We start from the raw sequence: 25,564 nt of genomic DNA on the forward strand, positions 1-25,564 counted from the left end.
CAGAACCTTCATTGACTTCCTATTTCATTCTGTATCAACTCAATTCAATACATTTATTAAGCACCTACTATGAATAATCTTTTTTCATGGCATTCCATAATGTTTCTGAACTCACACTCTCCACACTAGCAAAACCTTCTCATCATTCCACAGATCCTTGCACATACCCCTTAGGTCTTTGCCTACAATGTCTGTCTCATCAGGAATGTAGCTTTTCCCATCCACTCATCCAGATCTTACCATCTCTACAAAGTTTAGTTTAAACACTACCTTTTTCAATAGAGTCTTCTTGGCATATTCCTGCCATCTCTGGCATTCCTGTTCTATCAATTCCTATAACACTGATAGTCCATTGCACAAAATTTAGCATTTAAAAGTATTGATTCATTCCACAAATATTTATTAAGTATGAGAACTGTGATAGACACTGGAAGATATGCAAAGATTAATTAAACAAGACATGGAGCTCATAGTCTAGCAAAAGGTTAAAAGCAACACAGAAAACTATGATTGATGTTACATAATAAATTCATTAGAAACTTGCTCTGTGAAAACTGATAGGTAAGGTTGCCACAAAACCAAGTGGTAGTGGGTAAAAGGTTTGGGAGGGCAGATATAAGGATCAGAGACTTCCTCGAGATACATGACTTGGACTTTAAAGAACAGATATTAATTCAATAGTTGAAAAGATGGAGGAAGGGAATTTTACACAAAGAGAACACTGGACACAGATATGTAGGCAGTAAATTACGGTACATGTTCAGAGGCCAAAGGCTATTTCAAATTTAACATGTCCCAAATGGAATATATTGACTTCTTCCTATACCTTTGCTCTCCCATATCATGACCCTGTGTTTCACTGTTCCTCAGTATACATGGTTTCCTCTTGTAGTACTTTATGTTTCTTTGCATGAGACAGGCAATAAGCATTTATTAAGCACTTACTATATGCAGGTCAAGTGCTATGTACTGGGGATATAAATACAAGCAAAAAAAAAGACATGTCCTGTGTTCAAGGAGTTATGGAGGAAAATAACACACAGGGAGGTTTAGGGGGAAGGAGAAAGTAGCAGCATGATGCCAAAGTCTGGGGAAGCAAAAGCACAGCCAGGAAGACAATGATGCATGGCTGGCCTGGTCCATTCCCAAAATGTAGGCCCCCGAAGGAACTCACCAATGAAAGAAGAGAGACATATGGTAGAGGGAGGGAATGTCCCAGGGCGAGAAGGCATATGAAGCATGATGTACAGTCCATAGAATTAGAAGCACATCTGGGAAGGGAAAAAGGATCATGGTTCTCTGCCCTACTGTCCTTGGCAATATGGTTTTCACTGCTACACAGGCATCCACCTTTAACTTCGTCTCTTCCTTGCTCCATTGCTATCATGGAGTCTTTTCCTCTCTTTTAGGCTGTTTCACAGGGGGGTACACATACAGCACTTTTCAGCACAGACATCTCTCGCTAGGTCCTTATGTGGTTTGGGATCTCCAACACCAGCTCTTTTCTTTGTTTCTATCAGAAACTTTCTCCAAGGTTTCTGATAAGGGCTTACCCCAACTCCTTCAGGTAACTGATCAATATAGTGTATGAACACTAGCAAGAGGGACCATAATCTTCTAAGGAAGGATAATCCTCAATATTTCTCTCTGTACATGCATGCCTACAAACATAGATCAGTTTATACTATTTGTGTAAACCAGGAAGTAACTCTGTTCAAGAAATTAAGAGGGATACAAAGATGGGCAGGATATAGTATTTATTGAGTGTCTACTATGTGCCTAACACAACATACTACATATTCAACTAGTGCCCATAAGCAAGTTTTTGTGAGGAGAAAGGGAAAGAGGAAGAGGAAATCAAGACAGCAAACAAGCCACAAACATGATCATTGAGCCTCAGGGAAAACTTTGACACATTTATTTAAAAAAAAATCATCTCTTAGAAAATAAAAATTTCTATGTACAATTTTCCACCTCATATTCATTTGAAAAATTTTAAGTATGGACATTAAAAAATAACATATTATCTTGAAATTATGTAGTTCTTTTTTCAAGTAGATGAATGTGTCTTTCCTCATATATGTAATCTATGGTTATATATTTTTATATACTCATACATACCTACACAAATATAGAATGCTACATAAGGATTTATAACATAGAGAGAATATATTAAATATATGGATGTATGGATACATATGTGTAGTCATACAAATATAGAACAGAATCTATATCCATTTTACAGAAGGGACAACTGCAGCACATATTTAGGTATCATTTCTACATTTATTCATCTAAGTAAATGGTAAGGCAAAGATAGAGACCTGGTCTCCAACATTGTACTTATTCACCTAGACAATAATAATACTTACATTTTTTCCCCATTTGAATATACTAGTTCTGTTTTCTGATCAGGGAAACCAGCATCATGATTGGAGATGTTCTTTCAGAATTTACAATGAATTTATTTATGGGACAATTCTTTTGTTAAAAAAAATACATATATATTTATATAAATGAATTTAGTTTTTCTTCAAAAGTTTAGTGGCTGAATTTATCACACTTGATATCATGAGGTAGTGACTATCCTTGGCTGTTCTTCACTTGTTTAGCAATCACGTCAGAGTCTTTGTGACCCCATTTGAGGTTTTCTTGGCAAAGATACTGGAGTAGTTTGCCATTTCCTTCTCCAACTCATGCTAGTAAGTGTCTGAGGCCAAATTTGAACTCAGGAAGATGAGTCTTCCTGACCCAGGCCTGGCACTTTATCCACTGTATCACCTATCTGGCTAGTTTTTCTCAAAACTATTCAGCTTAAAAGTTGATATAAATTGAGATTCTAAATAATACTGGCAAATCTGAGGTATTATATCTTTTGGTGGCTTTACCCCTTTCGTGGATATCAGTGCCCTAAAAGGAAGCCTCCTGTTTCTCTTACAGCTGTCAAATTAGGCCAAAGGACTGAATCTACAGTGTTGTAATTTCAAGTACAGTGGCACCTGGTTGGAGGAGAGCAGGGGCCTTCTCAGTGCACTTGTGCTGCCTACTCATCAAGCCAGTCCTGGTTTTCCTTTGTATTTCAATAAATAACCATAGATTTCATGTGACATTGTAATCAACTCACTTCCTTTCCTCTCACCTCGTATCTCATTTGAGTTTAAATCCTTCAGGGCTATTGTAAAGCCAGCTCTCTCTTCTGGCTGTTCACACTTCACCCAGTCTCTCATATATAATTTTTTTTAATTTTCAGTAGAGTGACAGTTTTCATGTGGAATTATATAATTATTCTCCACTTGGGTTAAGAAACTGTTTCACCCTTATACCAAAACATATCTGTCTTCTTCTTTTAATCTCAGCTAGTGTTTGCTGAAGTCTGGCAACCTTACCATTCAGATTCACGTGTTGTTGTAATGTATCATAATTAAAGGCACATGGCATGTTCTCCACCTCCTCCTCCCTCCATTTCCCTTTCTATGTGCCCGAGGGTTAACTAAAGTCACAGCGCAAAGAGGCAGAAGAAAAGCACAGCTGACTATTTTGACATCCACTGTTTCACAGTGACATCCTCTGAGAATTATCTTAACTTCCACTTTACAGTGACTAATTGAATTATTTCATTATACTGCATGTTTTAGTAGTGGTAGGTTAGAGGTCACCTTGTTGCTAAAAACTGAGTGTGACTTTCCCCCTCTGATCACTTGCTCATTCCAGCTTTTTGTTAAGACAGAACAAAACCCATAGAGCTGAGCTCAGAATCTCAGTATTTGCCTGACATTTCTTTCTTCCACTCTTACTTCCTTCATTTTTCTTCAGTGCTCTGAAAAACTGCCCTTCAAAATGGGAAACTCTCTAGAAAATATGTAACATTAAAAGCCCTATAGACTGTTAAATCAAAATCTGATAGATGATCCATACCCAGTGTGTTTCCCATAGATAGTACCGAACAGTATTCATTGACCCAGGGACTATTATATCATGTTGATGGAATGTGCTTTTGGATATAGCCGCTTTCTATCTTAAGAGCTGCATTTACTACAAAAAGACATCTGTTCAGCTAGTGGCCTTGGTACTGTTGAACTCAACTCAATACTATCCAACCCTCCCACCCAAAAGAAACTTTTAGCATATCAAGTAGCTGAAAATTCCAATTTCAAAAAAATCTTTTTAGGTTGACTATATTTTAAATTGGTTAATCTATTTTAACACTGACAATTCTAGATCAATCACGTTGAGTTAAACTACTTTCTACTTTCAGTTTTACTACTGCATAAGAAGCTTATTTGGAACTGTTAAAAATTTCTACTGCATCCTAAGTAAATATCAATGATGAATAGGACATAATGCCATTGTTTTAAAATGTCTTTATTCAGCAATTGTGTAGTTATTATAATGTTATGAGTTTTCTTAAAGAAAACTCAACCGATGTATTAGGGATTCAATGTATTCTCATTTGTTCTTACTGGGGATTTTGGTTGGATTTTTTACATGCAAAATAAATTATCTTAGGAGATTTCTCATAGGAGATTTCCATTTGTGAGTGTCTTTTCTAATTGCACAGGTGTAAAACATATTGTATACAGTTCACATGCACAGACTATGTATAGATATTCTTCAGAAAATGGAGTTAACCATCAGAAAAAGAAAAAAAAATCACCCCAAATTGCATGAGACTCAATTCACATCTTAGAATTATAATGGAAACCTACCATCCTTTGAACAAGACAGAGGAGATAAGAGAAAGATTTAAATTAACCATTGAAGGCTTCTACTGTCCTTAAAATAAACCACTTTCCTGATCTGATATAGTACCATGTTCAACATAAATAAATTTAAGATCTAACATTTTTCTTACCAAAAAAATTAAAAGGATAGCTTGTAGTGGCATGTTCTACATGAATGCAAATCATAATCTGTATGCTTTTAAATGACTTGAAGTCTTTACAGATCTAATTTTTGTATATTTGTGTCTCAAACAATTCGCCAATTCAATATTTTGGCTTAGCAGTCCAAATCAAATTGTGGTCCAAGTACTAGGCATTCACATTTGATGTACAGAGACTTGACAAGCAATTAGCAATGAATATTTAAGCATCTTCATTACCCTTGCATGAAGAATGCAGATGGCATTTAGGGAGATGGCAACAGAGGGCACTACTGTGAATTATGTTTCTATTATTTAGTCACCTGACTATTGGAGGACTCTCTTTGGGCCCAATGCCACATCTATACTTCAACAGTCTGGCTGGAAATGAAGCAGACATTTGAAATGTCAAAAAGCAGGTTGCTTCCATGAGATTTCTATGCGCATTTTGTGATTTGGGAAGTTTGGATCCAACGAGCCAAACGTTTGTATCCTTAGTCATACCAAACATAAATTCCAAACCTCCATAAAAGTTTGTACAACCTGAAATTCCTTAAGAAATCACCTGGATCATTCTCCCCATCTGATAGATTGCCTAATTATTTTGCCTCTGAATATTTCTCATGACTACATATATCTTATCATTATTGTTTTTCAGGACAAAACAACACTAGAGAGCCTGACTCAGCAACTAGCAGTGAAACAGAATGAAGAAGGAAAATTCAGCCATGCCATGATGGATTTCAATATGAGTGGAGATTCTGATGGTTGGTGAAAATTATTTGTTCCCAGTAATGTGCAGTGGGGTCTACTTATTGCAATCAAATGCAAGTGCTTTTTTTTTTTTTAAACAGCAAGGATCATCTCATTCCTACATTCCTTATTTCTTGTATCTACAACACATTTTCCAGAGTTTTATATCCATGGCTTATGTTTATGCCTTATAAATGTCTTATACCTTATACATTTCTTTTACCCAGAATAAGGCCTGACCAGGATACATTTCCAATTATAAAAATGACAAGTCAAAACCAAACAAATATGATGTAATAGAAGGAGTATTAGACTGGAAGTCAGGAGATCTGATTTCTAGTACCAACTGTACTGTTAACTTACTATATATATGATCTTAGGCAAACTGTTTCACCTTTCTGAGCCAGTTTCCTCTTCTGTAAAATAAGGACATTAGACTCAATGTCTTCTAACTAATGTACCCACCAGCTCTAAGAGTCTATCAGTCTATAAATGAAAGAGGGTCATACAAATGAATTTTCGCTGTATTAACACATCGTCTGCTACAAACACACACTAAGTAAAAGCTGTCAGTCACCAAAATTTATCTTAAGGAATTTCTCTTGCTTCCTAATTTTGAATACCCTATTTGTATTTTAACACCATCCTATACTTTGAGCAACCACCATCTTCTCGTTCCTTTATCAAAGCTGTCACAGCAGCTACCTAGGTTCATGTTCCCCATAACCCATGTTGAAACTCCCCTATCCTGTATCTTCTACCAAGCTCTATCCAAGGTGACAAGTACTCAGATCAGAAACACTCATGAGCTAAGGAAGAAGTCAATTCCTCTTATCCTGCACTTCTAACTAGGAATCTATCTCCTGTACCATGCAATATATGTACACTTTAGCTGTCTTTCTAGAGACATTACCTCTGTCTATATTGTCTGCCCTAGAGTGAAAATTTAGAATAATAGAAAGACCAGGCAGCAAAGAAGCTAGCAACATGGCAAGCCAGCGAGGAAGATATTTTAAGTCAGACAAGACTTTGCAGCAGACCTCAGATCATGCTTGCTGGTCACCTGTTTTGCTTTTGTCTATTCCTGCTCTAAAAGCAAATTTATACTAATTAAAAATAGAACTTAAGTAATTTTTTGGCTGATTGAGGCAAAAAAAAAGTTTTACTTAACTGGTTGTTTCATACATAATATATGTTTTGGGCTTGAATTCATCCATATAATTGGCTCATTTTTTAAAAACTACATTTGGCTAATGCAAACCTGGCTCAAGTATCCACTTTTATGGATTTGATGAAACACAGCTAATATTATCTTCTATTTTTATGTGGCTATAGAGGTATAAAAACAAGTAAAAGAAGATGTGCATATAATATTTTTCCAGTAAGAGGCCTTTCTAGGTTCATGGGGTTAAATTCCAAGGGTCAGAAAAATGATTAGGCTTTCTAGCCCGTTCCCCAACTTTACTCTAAGAGAATAGTTAGGTGGTAAATGTGACCTCTGTGCCATTAGAAGGTGAAAACAAAACCCAATGCACAATTAATGTATATTCCAGTAGAGTTTGTTGAAGGATATTTTATAACTTACCAGCTTTCAAGTTGAAAGTGGGTGCAGGGAATGAGAAAGCTATGGGGCATGCTTTTCAATACCTACCTAGTTTCTTAATTTTCACCAGCCTTCCACACACCAATATAAGCACCAGCATCCATGTAAGGGTCACAAGTCCTCAGCAACAATAAAGGATTGAGGATATATTGTTCTTATAGAGAGAAAAATCTCCACTTGTGATATAGATCTCAACAGATCATGCCTCATGATTAACCTTGAAGGTTTAGGGTACTAACTAGTCAAACCGCATGTGGTTGAGTTCATGTGTAATGTTTAGTGAGTTCATTTGACTTTGGCACACATTTAAGATATTTTTTGACCTCAGATATAGGGGTTTGCTGTTAGGACAGAAACCTACAATAGGCAGCTTCTTATAATTAGCCTGAGAATGAGAAAACATTCCATGACCTTGGGAGGCAGCTATGATATTGGGGTGGGCAATTTGACCAGTTACTACTAAATTAAGTGGATGAATAATCTTGGAAGAAATTATTGGTGTCTTAGAATGGCTTGGAGGGGAGCAGGGGATGGAGGAGATAGGGGCATGATTCAAGCCTTTTTTCAAAGGTTACAAGGAAAAAAAACTCACATTTTTAGCATATAAAAAGGATACTTAACAAAAGGAATATTCCAAAATGTAGTTGCACTTTCAGTTTCAACATATTGTCAGTAATGATGATGATTATAATTATAGATTGATCCATCACTTAACCTTACTTCTCTAAGAAGAAATTAATAAATCAATAGCACTGTGAGGTATGACAACACACACACACACACACACACACAGGCCACCAAGACAAAAGCCATTTTTAAAAGATGAACTTATTTTTATTACTAAAAAGAAGATTGATTATTTTTAACGTATTTTGTAAATTTTAAATTCTATAATGACTCTGAGATCTGCCTCAATGGCCACCAATTTTAAAACATCAAAAAGATTTGTTTTCTCTTAAAAAAACATTCAGGCATGTTTATATGCCCTCAAACGTTCATGAAGTCAGAGATCACATCATGAATATAAACCAGCTGTACATAAAAGATGAAAAAATCCTATTTGGCTTAGGTCTATGTTGATAGCTATGGATCCTTTAACCTCAAAAATTCTTATCTCTAGATGTGTTGCTACAATGATCTTCTGGTCTCAGTGAATTGCAGTTGTTTCTTTTGGGAAAATGCAAAGAAATGCAAGGAGTTAATTTATGATTAACCAAAACCAAAGTATTAGAAACTACCAAACTTCACTCTGTTATTCTCATAGACCAGGGAAGTGGCAGATCTGATGCATCTGCCGTAAATGTAGCCTTTGAGAACCAGTTGCATGGTATTTTATACTATTCTGGTTTTCATTCTTTATCTGAGATGGGCATCCATGGAATCTCTATTAACTTATATGAGGCCATTAGTGTAATGAGACAGTAACTTAATGAGTATTAATATTCGGTACCTAAAGGAGTTAATATGACTTCCAAAGGTACCTAACACTGTAAGACTGTGACTTAACGCTGGTAAAATCTAGCTTATTGAATCTCCACCAACTAAGTTACTCTAAAGAAATGCTTATTTTATACAATTTCTTTGGATTAATTCAGCTGATAGGAGGGAAAACTACTGAAGTGAATAGTTTTATATATTTTGAAGCTATGGTTATGTATTTTGCATATATAACAACATGTTAATGCATTTGCTCTTTTCCCTATCACTTTCAGATGTCTATTTCACTTTATAGTCTATCATTACTGTGCCATTTTGTGCATTTACAAGCATGCTATTTCAAATAAATAAATGAGATTCAAACACACACTGGAGATGTGTGTTTGTCACTTATTAGCTAAGACCTCTTGCATTTTGTTTTCAAATTTTCATCTAATGATAACTATATTTTTAAAGAACCCATGCCTAGAAACAAGTTTTATGTACTCTTAGGTACATAGCAACCTTTTAAGTTCCCCTATAATTTCCACTTCCATAATTATGTTTCAGTCAAAACTGACTAGATTTGTATTTTTCATGCTAGAAGAAAAGGACTTTTAACTTCTTCATTATTTCTGCTGCACTAATTATGGTTTGCTGACCCCAGTCCAAAGGTACTACATCCAACTCAGAGAGGAAATCATACAACAGACTACTGTTGTGTGACTATAAAAGTAAATGAGGGAACAACACAAAGTTCATTAAAGTAGAACATGTTATAATATGACGCAAAACATAAATATACTGTTTATTAACAATAGACATGATTAAAACCTATCCCCAAAACCTGAAATATTTTTAATAGAGAAAGGATTCATACTTAAAAAGATCTCAAAAGTCACAGAAGAGAGTTCCCAAAACGTGAACATAACCTGGAATAATTTTCATTGCGTATGTGTATGTGGTTTTGTTTGTTTCTTTTAGGAAGTGCTGGGGTCTCAGAGTCTAGAATTTATCGGGAATCCAGAGGGCGTGGGAGCAACGAACCTCACATCAAGCGTCCCATGAATGCTTTCATGGTATGGGCTAAAGATGAACGGAGGAAAATCCTTCAAGCCTTTCCTGACATGCACAATTCCAACATCAGCAAGATACTAGGTAAGAGCTAGATTAGTAATAGCTAAAAGAAGCATACTTTTAATTTGCAGTTTTTCTAGTTTGTAAAAAGATTTGTAGGCCAGAATAATTCAGTTATCTGCTAATGTAAAGAGTATGCATAAATACTGGCTTTTTTTCTGTGATAATATACTTTATACTAAAATTTGAGCAGTGAAAAGAAAATTGCTTCCATAATTAATTTGGTTCTTGTTCTCCACCAATTCCAGTGATGAATGTATATATGTATGTAGATATACAAACATGTATATCTACATAGATTATATGTATATATAAACCACACTATTATTTATTTCTAGCTTTGAGCATATTTGGAGAATTATTAAAAAAAAAAACAACACCTTTTCGGCTTTTGCAGCTTTCAGTGTAACATGGAAACAACATAAACAAAAGCTACATTCACACATAGGTATACAGGAAGAAATAAAAAATCCACCATTTTTTAAGAAAGCTGCTTAAGTTAATGTCACAGTTTAAGTCCCAGGAAAACAAGAGAGAAGTCTGTCGATTTCCTTCCTTCTTCTTGCCTCCATGCCCTCTTGTTCTATCATTACCATCACTGTCATAATAAAATATTCATCATGAACAAGTTAAACAAATATATTTCGGTATTCTAAGAGCTCGTCATGAAAACAGAAAATAATCATTATACTATACCCATAAATTACTATTTAGAAAATAAATAACAAATGATTCATTTTTCTCAAGGCTGCAAATAAGTATTATTACTTAGTATATAAAGAGAGGTTTCTTACAGAGCCTTCTGACTGAGGAAGGAATCTGATGCCAGTATAGTTGCCATTAAATATCAATTGTTAATTCATGTTCTTAAATAAGGTTCCATGCAACAGACATTGAACAAATGTTTTTGCCCTCTGTGAGTTTATAATCTCTGTCTCTTCATCTAAGTTTGGGTGTTTACATGTGTATGTAAAATATTTTGAAGTCTTTTACAAATTCTTCTTTCCATATAAAAAATTCTGGCTCATTTAAAAAAAGATTTATGAAAGAAAAAATGAAATTAATAGAAACACACATAAATTAATACTTTATAAATATATATGTGTATATTTACATACACATATATGTGTGTATACATGTATACACACATATATGGCCCATTTCCAAGTTTTTTATTCATAGTATGTTTTTTAATTAAAATAGCTTTTTGTTGACTTAGAAATTGTAAATAATGGAGGGTATATAGGGCTAGAGAAAACCAAATATCCCAATTTTTTTTAAAAGGAAGAGAATAGATTATGCTAACTACAGACCAATGAACTTGATTTCAATTACTGCCAAAAGTCTAGAACATATTATTAATGTTAGGGGATTAACATCTAGTATAGAAAATTAAATGAGGATCACAAAGAGCCAGCATGGCTTCATCAAGAACAATTCATTGCATTCTAATTCCGTTTCATTTTTTTTAATAGTTACTAGATTGAAGGTAAGGTGACTGTAAAAATAACTTATTTTAATTTTAGCATAGCATTTGACAAAATCTCTCATTCTTTTCATGTGAAAAATATGCTGAGATATGGGGTAGAAAATATACATATATATGGATTCATAATTAGTTGAATGACCGGAGCCAAAAAGTACTCATTAATGTTTTAATGTCAGCTAGGAAAGAGGCAGAGAATGGAGGACCCTCTAGGGATTCACAGATGACCCTCTGTTGCTTGGATAAAGGAATAGATGGAATGCTTACCAAGTCTGCAGTCAACATAAAGCTGGGAAGGGGTAACTAAGATAATGCATAACAGAGTAATTATCAAAAAAAAAATCCTTTAAAGTTTATAAGGACAAATGTACAGTCTCACACCTTGGTTCATAAAACCAACTTCCCAAGTACCACAAGAGGAAACATCAAGATAATGGTTTGTTTGAGAGTTTAGTAGGCTACAGGATCAATGAGTCAACAATGCCTTATGGAAGTTAAAGAGAGGCATAGTTTCAAGGCTTAAGGAGGTCCCTAAGATCACTGTATTATTCTCTGATCAGAACATATCTGAAATATTACCTTCATTTTTGGGGCACCAAATTGTAGGAAGGGCTGTTAAATTGTAAAGCATCCACAAGTAAGCAGTCAAGATTGCAAAGCACCTTAGAGTCATAGTACATGAGGATGAGATCATTTCAGGATGCTATCCTCAAGAATAGGAGACTTTGTTATGAGGTTGAATGATAAATGTTTTCCAGTATTTGAAGGGCAATGATATTGAACAGGAGTTCTACTTACTGTGCTTGGCTCAGGACAAAATTAGAGAAATGCATGGAAGGTTTAAAGAGGCAAATTTAAGCTTGCTTTAAGGAAAAACTTCGTAACAACCAGAGATTTCTTATCAAATGATGATGGTCTCTCTCTCATTGAAGGGTTTCCAGCAAAGGCTGGATGGATAATCATTTATTAGTTGTGTTACAGAGGGGATTCCTTATTCAAGTATAGGTTGCACTTGGTGACATCTAAGATTGTATGATAATTAGAATAAAGGGTACTACAGTACTAATGAAACAAAATGATATTTGTGAAACATTTCAAAATCCCTAAATGAAACAACAAAGATAACACTCTTTTTTTTTTTTTTGAAAAAGGGCATACTATAATTACAGTAGTATGGTTTAGTCATGTCAGGTACCCTTTCATAGAATAAGAAAAGGATATTGCCTAAATTTAGTGGTTTTTGAGGGTTAGAAAGATACCATTTATACAGAAAGCAGATTAACTAAGGGACTGTAGAGAGGGGATGGCCACAATATTTACTCCTAAATAAATAAGTCATCTATTGAAATATACAAGATTATTCTGAGTGAGGGGCCCATTTCATACAGAAAGTACAAAGAGAGCTTGATTGTTTTGGATAACAACCTCCGACAGCACGCTGCTAATTCATTCTGCTTAAAACAGGCGCTTGAGCTGGGTTGACATTTTACGTGGTCTCTGGGGATCCTAGTTGACATTTTAAAGGGCTTCTAAGCATTTTATAATACCCTAAAATCTGGTTTTAATAAGCCATTCTGCTGAAATTGTTAACATAAGGAATCACCTTTTACTGTTTGGCGCTAGATCAGGGGATACGGGGACATCTTTTTTTGATTAGATATACAGTAGTTGGAGTAAAATGTGCAAATTCATTACAGACCCCATAGAGGTGACAGACAGTGTAGTTCAGTCCAAGTTCTTCCTTGTTTTGTTGGCAGCTTTAGAAGGAGAGGGGAGCTCTTAAAGACAATGTGAAATGTTTCCTTTATTTTGAACATCAAATATTATTTTCTGGTTTGAACCTTCTTCCTTTGCAATCAAGAGAAATACCCGAATGTCCTCCTTGACAAACATATTTCAAAGGTCTCCTTTTGATTGCAAAAGACCAATCTTTTGAAATCAGCAGGTCCCTCTTAACTGGCCCAGGGTGAGTAACTAGAGACTCCCAGATCAAGTAGGCATTTTCATCTCTTTGTGAGGTATCTAAAATGGTTTTTTTCACCATCCATTCTTGGTTTGTTTGGAGGGAATTGTACCACAGCTTTGTGCAGGGGTCACAGGAATTTTGTTTCCACTGAAAATAGCTGGGAATGGGTCAATATTTTTCAAGGGATATTTAGAAAATATGAAGTATAACGTGACAAAAAAAACAGAAATGTGACATCTAGCAAAATATATACAGTTAGCAGAAATTTACCCCCTTGTATGTAATTATGAAAATGTCTACATTTATTTCATAGTTATATTTAAAGTACTTTAGGACTAGTCAGACCTGTAAAAATTTCCTGGAATCATTTGCTGGCACCAAGGCATGTTGCCAGTGTGGTTGGTTACCAAACTGGATCCTAGAACGCGAAAGGGGTGACAAAGGTTGTACTTGTCATTATCAAGTAATTTTGTTATTTTGTTCTCCTATGTTTTCCTTATGTGCAAATTACATCTAAATGAATAGCAACATGCTTCCTGGGGTATTTCAAAGGTGCCTGGCATTGTTTGCATCATTTCATAGATTGCCTGATGGCTAGACAATAAACATTTAGAAATTTCCCAAGTACAGTATGGTATTTAAAATCACCAGCAATCATACTGGTGCTATCATTTTCCATGTATGAGAGAAAGAATGACTTCCTTCCTCTTTGGGAAGCTTTAATGCCAAGGTATATAATTGCCATCTTTTACCCCCAAAGGCCCAACCCTTCTTTTATGTTTGTCACTTCCTGAATATACTAGTAATCTTTAATCAGCATTTGCAAAAGTAGTAAATTTCATTGTAAAAATGCCTAGTGACTCACTCTTGAAGCCAAGAATCGTATGCAATGGATATACAAAGACTACTGGAGTAGGAGCCCGAAGAAAGGTTCTTCTTCGAACTACTATTGAATAGTCTTGTTTCCTCAGGAAAGTCACAGTTTCTCAAAGCCTGTTTCATCATTTGTAAAATGGTCATTATAAGACCTTCCCTGTCCAACTCACAAGCTCATTATGAGGATCTAATGAAATTTGGTAGAAATAATAACCAATAGGTTATGATTACAAATCTATATAATTATTATGTTTCAGTATAGCATGCTTTTCCTTATGTGTACTTTACTCTGTCTTAATTAGTTATGTTGCCTTTAGTTATTGGAATAATACTCTCTCAAGTTTTCAGTCATATAGTGTTCTACGTGGATGCTACACTGAAATAATATATTTGCGAAGACTCTTTTTATGGATTTTTCTGCAAATACATACCATCAAAGTAATCAAATAAGTTCAGGGTATGATGTAAATGATACGCAAAAATTTGGTTAGAATGATTTGGCTTGTTGTATGCACAGACTAAGGAAATCTACTCTGATATGAAAACATCTATGAAAATATCTACTTTCCAGTTATTCAGTGTTAAATACATCAAAAGATGACTTTTTGTATTTGATATCTATCATAAAAATAATATTGAAATACCTCCACAAGGATAATCAACCTTTTTATTTTTATAAGTATTGGGCTTCTGAAGCAAAACACATTTCTTTACAATATGACAAATGCTATTTTTAACAAGAGAAATCAAAGGAAAGAACATGCTGAAATGATGATACTTGCCTTTGAAGTTTCCTTAAAGAACTTAGAATAAAACATTTAGTACCAGTATTTTCTAATGGAGTAAACATAGACCAGATTGTCAAAAAATCTTGAATTTTTGCCATAGTATCAACAATGTCTTTTGGAAAAAATCACTTCACGTGTATAAATTAGAGATAATGGGACCATGACAGTTGTCTATAAGAACACACATCTAATCCAGAAAAGAAATCAACATAATAGACATTTACTACTGCTAATAATTCAGTTCAATTCAACAAGCATTCATTGTGCACCTACAATGTTACTGGAAATATACTAGGGATGCAAGGACAAAAAAAAAAAAAGGAAAAATTCTAAAAATTTTCTGCACTTAAAGAATTTACATTCCATCAACATGGGTGTATAGAGAAATAGATATAGATAAGTATGCATAAGGTACATATAGAGCAAATACAAAGTAATTTCTTTTCAAGGAGTGCAGAGAAAGCACCAACCACTGGAAAAGTTGTTAAAGACCTCCTGTAGGATTTGATCCTTGAGTTAAGATCTGAGGGAAAATAGCTTATGCAGAAGGATGGGGCAGGAAACAATGTCATGAAAGCAAGGAGGCCACATGGCTGGAAAATACAGTTGTTTGAGGTGGGAATAACGTGAAATAATAATCAATAGAAAATAATTACTGCATCATTCTTCTGGGAGACAACACAAAAACCCCAGATGAGTTTGTAAACTACGAAATTAGAAATGCAATTAAATATGAAATGTTCTGCAGAAGATAACAATAATAATAATGCCACAGTGTTTTAAGTTTTTAAAACTTTCTTTATGACAACCCTGTGAGGCAGATAGTAGCAACATTACCCTCGTTTTTGCATGCTAGGACACTGAAGTTAGGAAGGCTTAACTGACTTTCCCAGGATCACACAGCTAGTAAGTATCAGAGCCAGATCTTGAACACAACTCTGATTCCAGGTCAAAAAGTTCTGTGATCTCCATACTTAATTTTTAAACTATTTCCTTTGTAATTTCTTTCATTTCTTTTTGGATGACTTTTTTGAAGACATGTCTACTGCTTTAGTGAAGAAATTTTTCAATATGTATTCTAAATTGAAAATACAAAAGTCCTTGGGTTTACCTGTCACACATTTATAATGTATACATTAGTCATGCTGCTTATTTTTTATTCTTAAGTTCATACAAATCTTCCTATTTTTAAAAATTCCTTATAGTAATGAGTTTAAAAAAACAACAACATAGTTTTGAATTATTTAGTTATGTATCATGACGGAGCCTATATGAAACATGTTTTTCTTGAGGTGAACAAACATACTTATAATGCAGGTGCTGCCTTCATTAAATAAAAATAAAACCAAGGATTCACTTTTGAGATTTAAATTTGAGAGAAAGGTTTTAGCATATTCCAAGGAAAACCAAGCTAATAGGGAATTCAGTGGAAACACTGTAGGTTACATTTCTTCCATACCCAAAGCCTGATTTTCTATAGGCACTGTATGATTTCTTTTAGATTAAGTGGCTGTGAGCTGGTTGGTTACATTCATGTCCGAACTGTAGTGAGCAGTTCTATGAGGACAGCAAAGTTGTTTTATAATATTTTAATAGTGTCCTCATCACCTCCACTTTGGTAGGGAACAGAACTTAAGTCTGAATTTTGATTTTTGTAACAGTCAGTTAACCAGCATTTATTAAGTACCTGTGGTAATGTTTTACTGCACCAACATGATGTGTTCATATACCAGATTTATTTTTTTTTAGCCATTCCCAAACTGATGGACACTTAACTTTGCTTCCAGTTTTTTGTTAGCATAAAGAATACTCTTGTAGCTTATTGTTTCAACTAAACATTTTTTCTTCTTTTTGTTTTTGTGGAGGGTATTATCAGGAGGATTTATGAGATAGACCCAATGTTGAACCAAATCTGTATAAACCCTTACAATTATAACATTTCAAAGGAATAGAATCCTTGCATGAAAAAGTTCCAAACAAAGTAGACCTATTCCAAAAGTATTCCATAGATTGGTATACCGGCTGTGAAAATGATTATAAGGACATTTTTTGTCCTCATCTGGAGAATATTACATCATTGAGTTGGGTAATGAGACTAAGAATTTAATATTAGATATCTAGATAATATGGCCTGACCAGCAGGATTCATATTACTGATACCTGTAGCAGTAGATATATGAAAGTAACAATAAATCCAAAAGTATGCTATTTAACAGTTTCTTGGGTTTTTAACTGTAGAAAGAATAAAATAAATACATCCTTTTTCAGGCATAGGTTTTCATGCTATGAGACTGGGTTTTGTGTTGTTTTTTGTTTGTTTTTCTAAATCAGAACCATGTAAATCTATAAATCTACATAACACATAAGTATGTGGGCTTATGTATTTCTAACATGAAATTATAGTAAAGAGTAACCCTCACCCTCCCCCATGGCTTCAGACCTAGACTAAATGTACCAATTTACAAATAGGCAACTTGGAAAGATGGCTATTAACCAAAGTGAAGTTACCTATCACTTGAGATAAGCAGAATAAACAAGCTTTATGAACTTTGCTTTGATGACTCTTTTGGAAGTCAAACAAAAGCAACAGTATTAGTTTCTAGGTGGGCTGGACTATTCTTCTGTTTATTCTGTTTATCTCCTCCAAGCTAATATACCCAATGGTTTTAAAATACCCTAAATGTTTTTTTCAAATTTGTGCAGGGCTACACTAATCACTTGCAGATAGGTATGCCTATCTGCAAATGAGCTGATTCCCCCATATGAGCTATAATATAAACATAACAATATCAGCAGAAGCAAGGAATATAACTTGCATAGAGAATTTACTAAAATGATTTAACAACAGAAAAATAAAAACTCCCAAGAAGTCTTTAATTTTTTTTTTTTGTTTTATCCAAAGTGGAACTGAATTGGAGGAAATGGGGAGGGGGACAGAAAGTAATTTCTGGTTGATCTTGCTTATCTATGAACTCAGCAGAGGCACCTGGGAACTGGGGTTTGTCTTCCAGAGATGAAAACTCCTGCTGCTGCCACCTGGAGGGAGTTTCCTCATTTGAGAGTTCCTTGTGCCCATGACATCACAGGTGCAATCCCTATCTCTATTATTATAGGTTAACTCAAGTTGAAATTTTACTTCAAAAATTATTTAAAAATCTACTAAAGTTATATATCTGGGGAAAGAAATAGCAAACCATTCCAGTTTCTTTGCCAAGAAAACCCCAAATGGGGTCATGAAGAGTCAGACATGACTGAAAAACAATCAAACCAAAAACAACACCACCCACACAAGTCATCAGAATGCTCATTTCTCTTATTTTTTATTTAGCCATTTCTGTATAATAAATATCTTATATATTTATCATGTATAAATGTACATTTATTGTTATACATAAATATATGCATATATAACATACAATAACTGTATATTTTAATGTGATATATAAATATATTTATTGTGATAAATATATTAGCAATGCCTATAATTATTTATAAATGAGTGAATACTTAGAGTTTTTAATGTAGGCATAATCCAGTACTTAAGCAGATTTGTGATCTCATCATTTTCCTGCTAGTAAGTCACAGCTTATCCATGTCTGCCTGATCTATGCAATGCCCCTTCATGATGTCATTTTTTTCATTGTTTTATGGGTTACCACAGTCAGAGAATTACCAACAAGTGACCAGACTACTGATGAGAGGCTTCTCTATCATCAGCAAGATGGGGGTCCTGTTTCTGGTTGCTTACTCAAAAGTATTCCCAGCACCATAGACCTTGCCAAAGCTTATACTTCTCATATGTCACAGAAACATAGCCACACCATTATCAGATATAGGATCAGAACTTTGAGAAGGAAAATAGGCATATTTAATTGAAATGATCACTATAGGGATGTGTATGTGTACATACATTTTAGGTGACTATACTACATAATCTGTATATCTGACTGATGAACCTAGACATACACCTCACACACCCACACACACACACCCTCATATACTCTTTGATCCAGTGACACTGGCCTACTTGTTGTTCCTGGAACAGAATACATCTCTAAGACTTCAAGCGTTTTCACTGCCCATCCCTAATGCCTGGAATGCTTTCTCTCCTCACCTCTGCCTCCTGGTTACCTTCAAGTACCAGCTAAAATCCTACTTTTTTTTTTTTAGGTAATTGAGTTAAAGTGACTTGCCCAGCGTTATACAGGTAGTAAGTGTCTGGTCTGAGATTGGATTTGAACTCAGGTCCTCCTGACTCCAGGGCTGGTGCTCTATCCGCCATGCCACCTAGCTGCCCCTAAAATCCTACTTTCTTCTGGAAGCCATTCTTAAGCTCTCCTCATTTTAGTGCCTTCTTCCTGCTGATTTTTTTTCATATTGATCCCACATATAGCTTGTCTATACATAATGGTTTTTTTGGGGGTTTTTTTGTTTTTACGGTTAGGCAATGGCGTTAAGTGACTTGCCAGGGTCACACAGCTAGTAAGTGTTATGCGTCTGAGGCCGGATTTGAACTCAGGTCCTCCTGAATCTAGGGCTGGTGCTCTATCCACTGCATCACCTAGCTGCCCCTGTCTATACATAATGTTTATACACTCTGTCCTCCATTAGATGTGAACTCCTAAAGGACAGGGACTGTCTTTTACCTTTCTTTGCAACCTCAGGATTTAGCACAGTGTTGGCACATGTTGTCATTGTTCTGTCACTTTCAGTTATGTACAGCTCTCCATGATCCTATTTGATTCCCCAACTGGGTGGCTAGGTAGCACAATGGATAGAGTGCTGGTTCTGGAGTCAGAAAGATCTGAGTTCAAATCTGACCTCAGGCACTTAATACCTGTGGTAACCGTGGGCAAGACACTTAACCATGTTTGCCTCAGTTTCCTCATCTGTAAAATAAACTAGAGAAGGAAATGGCAAACCACTCCAATATCTTTGTCAAGAAAATCCCAAATGGGGTCACAGAGAGTCAGACACAAATAGCCACAAAGAAATGTATGTGAGAAAGACCTACAGATGTTAAGTAGGCTCATTATGTCATGACTCTCAGAAACATTAATGCTCTCTCTTTTTTGGACCAAATTTGTGTTTTTATTGGTATTGGAAATTCCCAGTGGTGAAACTCCCTTCATCAATGTGGATCAGCATACACTTTGCAATGTAAAGACTTAGATTAGAGATTTGCCCAAGGTTGAAATCCAGAGTTTACTGACTTTGAAGCAAAATACTACAATAAGCTTCTTCTCTGATGTTCTTTTAATGCTAATTTGGGCTATATTAGTTGAACAAGAAGGTACAGAATGAAGGAGATGATTGCTCTGTTTTGGCCAAATCACATCTAGAGTTCTAGTGCCACTTTTTCAAAGGTGCTTTAAGAAGATGGAGCATATCCAAAGGAATATTGCTTAGGGAACTAACTCATGGAGTTTAGAGAAACAACTTTTTTTTGCACATTGTAGGTGCTTAATAAATATTTAGTGAATTTTTGTTTATCCCCGGGGACCACACAATGGGAGTGCCCTGTCTTTATAAGCTGGCACAGATGTTCTTCCTGATGCAATATGTCATGTAGACTTTGGAACATGTACAGATATTCTGTGACTGCTTTCTTTCTGTTTACTGTGTAGCAAAGAGGAACCTTTTGATTGGCTGCTAGACCAAAATTCAGGGTGCATACAAAAGACAATAACCAGCCATATCAATCCCGCTCTCTCTTTGACTGCCTTCAAATAAGGAGGATGAACTATTATAATCCTCTGTGTAGGGAAAGAAGCCTTTATCTCCTTTCTTCTTGAGCTGTGATTAATGAAAAGGCCTCTCTTTGACCCACAGTAATTTTACAGGGACTACTCCTAGCATAACTGCACATGCTCCAAAGTCCACATGGTAGATTATACTAGGCAGAGCAATTGCACATGCTCATAAGGACTGGACTTTCACTGGCCAGTATCTCATTACATTTGGATCGCATTTGGAGTGTTTCCCTTGAAAAAGAGAAGATTTAAAAGAGATAACATGTCCCCATTCTAACATTTGAGAGATTGACATGCTGAAAATGTATTCTTTGTAGCTCTAGAGAGCAGAACTAGGACCAATGGACAACAGATTTTGATTCAATTTGAAGGAGAATTTCCTAAAAGTCAGAATTGCCTAAAATAGGCAATAGGCAGCTTCATGATGACGAAGATTTCTGTCTCTGAGATGCTAAGAGATACTATTACAGACCTGACATTTCTTCCCTTCATGTACCTATGCTTTAGCTAACAGGACAATTCATTTCCCAACATTTATTGCAAATTTTCAATCTCCTTACCTTTGCTTAGACTATTCCTTATACCTTGAGTGTCTTTTTTTCTTACATCTTACTTCCCTCTTACCATCTAAATCTTACCTGTTCTTCAACATCCAATGTTAATTTTTTCAATAAGGTCTTGCATTATAACCCAGGGTAAAGAGTAATGTCTTCCTTCTCATCCTTTATTTATTACACTGTACTTTGTCTTTTATTTATTTGGGCACATGCCATTTCTTTCCTCATCAGAATGGAAGCTTCTTGAAAACAGGCATCACATTTTATTCCTCTTTGTATCCTTCTCCTTGGCTAGTACAGTCAGTAAACTGAATATCATAGATGAAGGAAGGAATAACTAATCCTTTGGACTTTTATTCAATCAAAACACATGATCAAACATAATAAGATTTTTACATTATATCAGAATTTAGTGTCAAAATGAAGAATGTTTCTATTCAAATTAATTATATATTAATGTGTTATAGGAGCACACCAGAGTTTTAATATTTTGCTGGGGAATTTGATTTAATACTGCTGTGAAATAAGCAAAAAAATAAAACTATAAATCAAGTATCACCTCTGTATCATCCCACGAATTTGGTCAAAGCCTCTCTTCTTAAATTATTAGGATTGTCTTTTTATGTCTATAAATCAAACCCATTTATTAATATCCAAATTTTGATCAAGATTGTAGCCCCAGGTTTATTTTTTTTTCTGAATGCTTTTTATTTTTAGGATGTTTTCAGATGCCTAAGTTAGAATGCTAACTCTGCTTTTTTTACAGGCTCTCGCTGGAAAGCAATGACAAACCTAGAAAAACAGCCATACTATGAAGAACAGGCTCGACTAAGCAAGCAGCACCTGGAAAAATATCCTGACTATAAGTATAAGCCCAGGCCAAAGCGAACCTGCCTTGTAGATGGAAAAAAATTGAGGATTGGTGAATATAAAGCGATTATGCGGAACAGACGTCAAGAGATGAGGCAATATTTTAATGTTGGGTATGGGTCATTCATTATTTTTTCTTCTAAATTGGGAAAAAGTTCTTATATTTGATACACTTACTCACTTGATTAGTAACAACACATCATTTTAACATAAGTAAGCAGAAAACCTAAGCACAAAGGTATTTGAAAACTGCCACCCAAGTCCCCTAGAGACAGTGAAAAAAAATTAAAATAATAATGGGCTGCATGGAGTAATGGATAGGGAGCTATCCTTGAAGTGAGGAATACCTGAGTTCAAGTCCTGCCTCTGGCATATACTGGTTATGTGACCCTGGACAAGCCTTTTAATTTCTTATGGCTTTCAGCAACACTGCATTGCAGAGAATTTTCCATCCTGGATAGTTAAGGAAGTTTACTCCCCTGGGAGCTCCCTATATCAATGGAATTACAGGTCCAGTCCTTATTCCTAATAATATATGATAATAGCAAACATTTATAGCATACTTTTTAAATTAACAAAGTATTCATTTATTAAAATAAATGAATGCATACGTAAAGTCATCAAACTCTTTAAAAGCTGAAATTTGATTGGCATTAGTTTACTTAACATTCTAAAAACAAAAGACCTTCAACTAAAATGTTTTAAATTTGTAAAAACAAGGACAAGGCACTAGATCTGTATGTCAAATTCTAAATTTTAGTAGTTTCTTTGGTTCATCAAATCAAACTCTGTTAGTTTCTTTCATTCTTTAATAAGACTGCATAATGATAATTCTTGAAAAAAGAAGTAACAGTTTGCTTGAGGTCAGCGTGCCATGAAGTTGCTTTCAGGCATAAGGAAACACTTTACTAGGTGAAGAGTGCATATTTAGATGAAAGGAAATCACAAACTGTAACATGATTCAAAGCAAACATATAGACTTTTAGAATCTTTGTATTTAGCATAAGGATTATATTCAAGGAACAGTGAAGCTGTGGGACAGGGAAGACTTCCATTCTTAATTGAGGATGTTCATTTTAGGACATTCCAATTCTGTCTCATATGCTAAGACTTTTGCGTCTAGATAAAAAGAATGGTGACCTTACAAAATGTTGCCTATAACGGTAATAGTACAATGGAATATACCATCTCATACAGTACGGAAACAATAAGTGCATACGTTTAAAACTGAGGCTTTGAGGACACTCAAACTTCTTAGAACAGTAAATCCAGGGTTTTGCATGGTCTGTATTCAAGATATAAGAAGTATTTTCACAAAGGTTCTCCTTACTGCCTCCAACACTGTGAAAAGGTACACAGCTTAATGTTTCCCAGTTCCTGGAATAATGCCAAACATGTAATAGTTGTGCATAAATGAATGAACAAGTCCAGGGTAAACTGTTGATTGTTATCTACCTTTATTGTAAATCTCCTTGTCTCTCTCATTACAGTTGCCCCCAGACTCTAATGTAGATAGCAACATTGTTTCCATTTTGGGTTCAGTTTTGGGTTCTTTCCACTTCCCCCCTTAATCACATTCATCAATCAAAATTCTATCACCTCTGTATTTGAATTTTATCATAGAGTAGATTCGAGACCTTTGTTGTCTATATAATCATAGGCTTGGAAAAAGGAGGAAAATTGCTATAAGAGAACATATAATAAGTACAGTAATATCAGCTGTTGAAAGTCAGTTGCTTGATGTCAGACACCAAGGACCAAAATATTATTGGTTTGAGATGGGTAAGTATAGCACAGCTCCTGAAGTACCCAAATTCTCTTTTTCTATTTCCAAACATAGGCAACAAGCACAGATCCCAATCGCTACTGCTGGTGTTGTATATCCTGGAGCCATTGCCATGGCAGGAATGCCCTCCCCTCATCTGCCCTCAGAGCATTCAAGTGTATCCAGCAGCCCAGAACCTGGGATGCCTGTGATCCAAAGCACTTATGGTGTGAAAGGAGAGGAGCCACATATCAAGGAAGAGATGCAGGCTGATGATATCAATGGAGAAATCTATGATGAGTACGATGAAGAAGAGGATGACCCAGATGTGGACTATGGGAGTGACAGTGAAAACCATATTGCTGGGCAAGCCAACTGATAAGAGTCAAACAATTGTGACCTTAGAGGACCTAAAGAAGCCCCAGCTGGTTCATCCTTACCAGTGGCCAAGCACATTAACTTTCTCATACACTGACTGTTATTTTAACTGTTAGTCTTAACTAGTTGGGACATCAGCTGACTAATAGACCTCAGCCTGCATCAAAAGGCTTTGGAAGGAAAAAAAATAAAACAGCAACAATATCAACAACAAGAGATTGAAATAAGCTATGGGTAAAATAATGCCAGTAATTCAGCTGCTATATCCAAGCACTGAAGTCTTACCCGTCAACTCTTTTTTTTTTTTAAATAAACTTTATGGCTGTTTGTTCTACAATGTTCTAGAAATTCTCACTCAGGTACACAGTGCCAACAAGTGGCTTGTGAATGTGTTTTGTTGTTTTGTGCTACAGTTTAAAAAAATAATAATTTTTTTTTGTTTTTGTTTTGGTAATGCACCTGACAGAAAAAAAGAAAGATAGATAAATTTCTCTTTACTCCCTTCCACTGTCTCCATCTCTATACCTTTGCATATTTTAGGGGTGGAAGTGTATGAAAGGGGAAGAGGGAAAGAGAGCCTTTTTTTTTATTTTTATTTTTCTGCCATCTGACACCCAATAGGCAATTATTTTCTTCATCAAGGACTTGGTTCATCTATTGCACACCACACTGCGTCTTTGAGCAAGTGCCAAATTTGTACTGAAGTGTTGAACTAGTTCATTTTTTTGTTTGTTTTCTGTTCTTTTTCAGTTAGGACAGTGTTATGTCTTAGACAATCCCTTAAAGAACCTAATATACCAGCAGCTGGTGAGATTTGAATTTTTTTTTTTTTTGGAAACTGTAGGTGCCGTTCTCAGGTGAAAAGAGAGAGAGAGAAAGAGAGACATAAAAAAAATTTAGAGAAAAATATTTTCTGACCTTGGATTTTTGTGTGTATGTGTGTATGTTTATGGTACTAATAAGAATAATATTGGACCATTGTGAGTAAAACCCACATCTGGGGATGAAATCCCACATCCTCTAAGTGACTGGTCTGGAAGTAACTTTGACCTTTAATTTGCACTTCAAATGGCAACTTAACTTAATCAAGTATGGGGCTCAGAAATTATGTTTTTAAACTTCTAATATTATCTTCATTGGATGGATCTGGTGGTCCTATTTAACAGAAGTGTGCATGTATAACACAGAAGCCACTAACAATACACAACCTGTTTGCAGATGCCTTTTTCCCTTTGATGATTAGTTTCACTAACCTTTGGCTATTTGAGGGTTTTGTTTTGTTTCATTTTGTTTTTCCTAAGATCCTTTGGCCTGTATGATTATGCTTCACATTGAGTAAGTCTGGCTTTTTGGCA

At 35.2% G+C, this 25,564-nt stretch overlaps 1 protein-coding gene across 3 annotated transcripts in view; it reads left to right on the forward strand.

The window, feature by feature from the left end:
- SOX5 (SRY-box 5) overlaps positions 1–25,012 on the forward strand; it is a 1,269,090-nt gene extending 1,244,078 nt beyond the window's left edge. For all 3 annotated transcript variants that reach the window (XM_027838648.1, XM_027838647.1, XM_027838649.1), the window contains 4 exons: positions 5,520–5,628; positions 9,618–9,791; positions 21,963–22,179; positions 23,907–25,012. In XM_027838648.1, the coding sequence (XP_027694449.1) occupies positions 5,520–5,628; positions 9,618–9,791; positions 21,963–22,179; positions 23,907–24,210 (804 nt within the window). In that variant the 3' untranslated portion in view covers positions 24,211–25,012. The remainder of the gene's footprint in view (positions 1–5,519; positions 5,629–9,617; positions 9,792–21,962; positions 22,180–23,906) is intronic.
- Positions 25,013–25,564: the final 552 nt, after the last annotated feature.

The sequence above is a fragment of the Vombatus ursinus genome, unplaced genomic scaffold (genome assembly GCF_900497805.2).
Source record: "Vombatus ursinus unplaced genomic scaffold, bare-nosed wombat genome assembly UNPS02014830.1, whole genome shotgun sequence".
Taxonomy (NCBI): Eukaryota; Metazoa; Chordata; class Mammalia; order Diprotodontia; family Vombatidae; genus Vombatus; species Vombatus ursinus.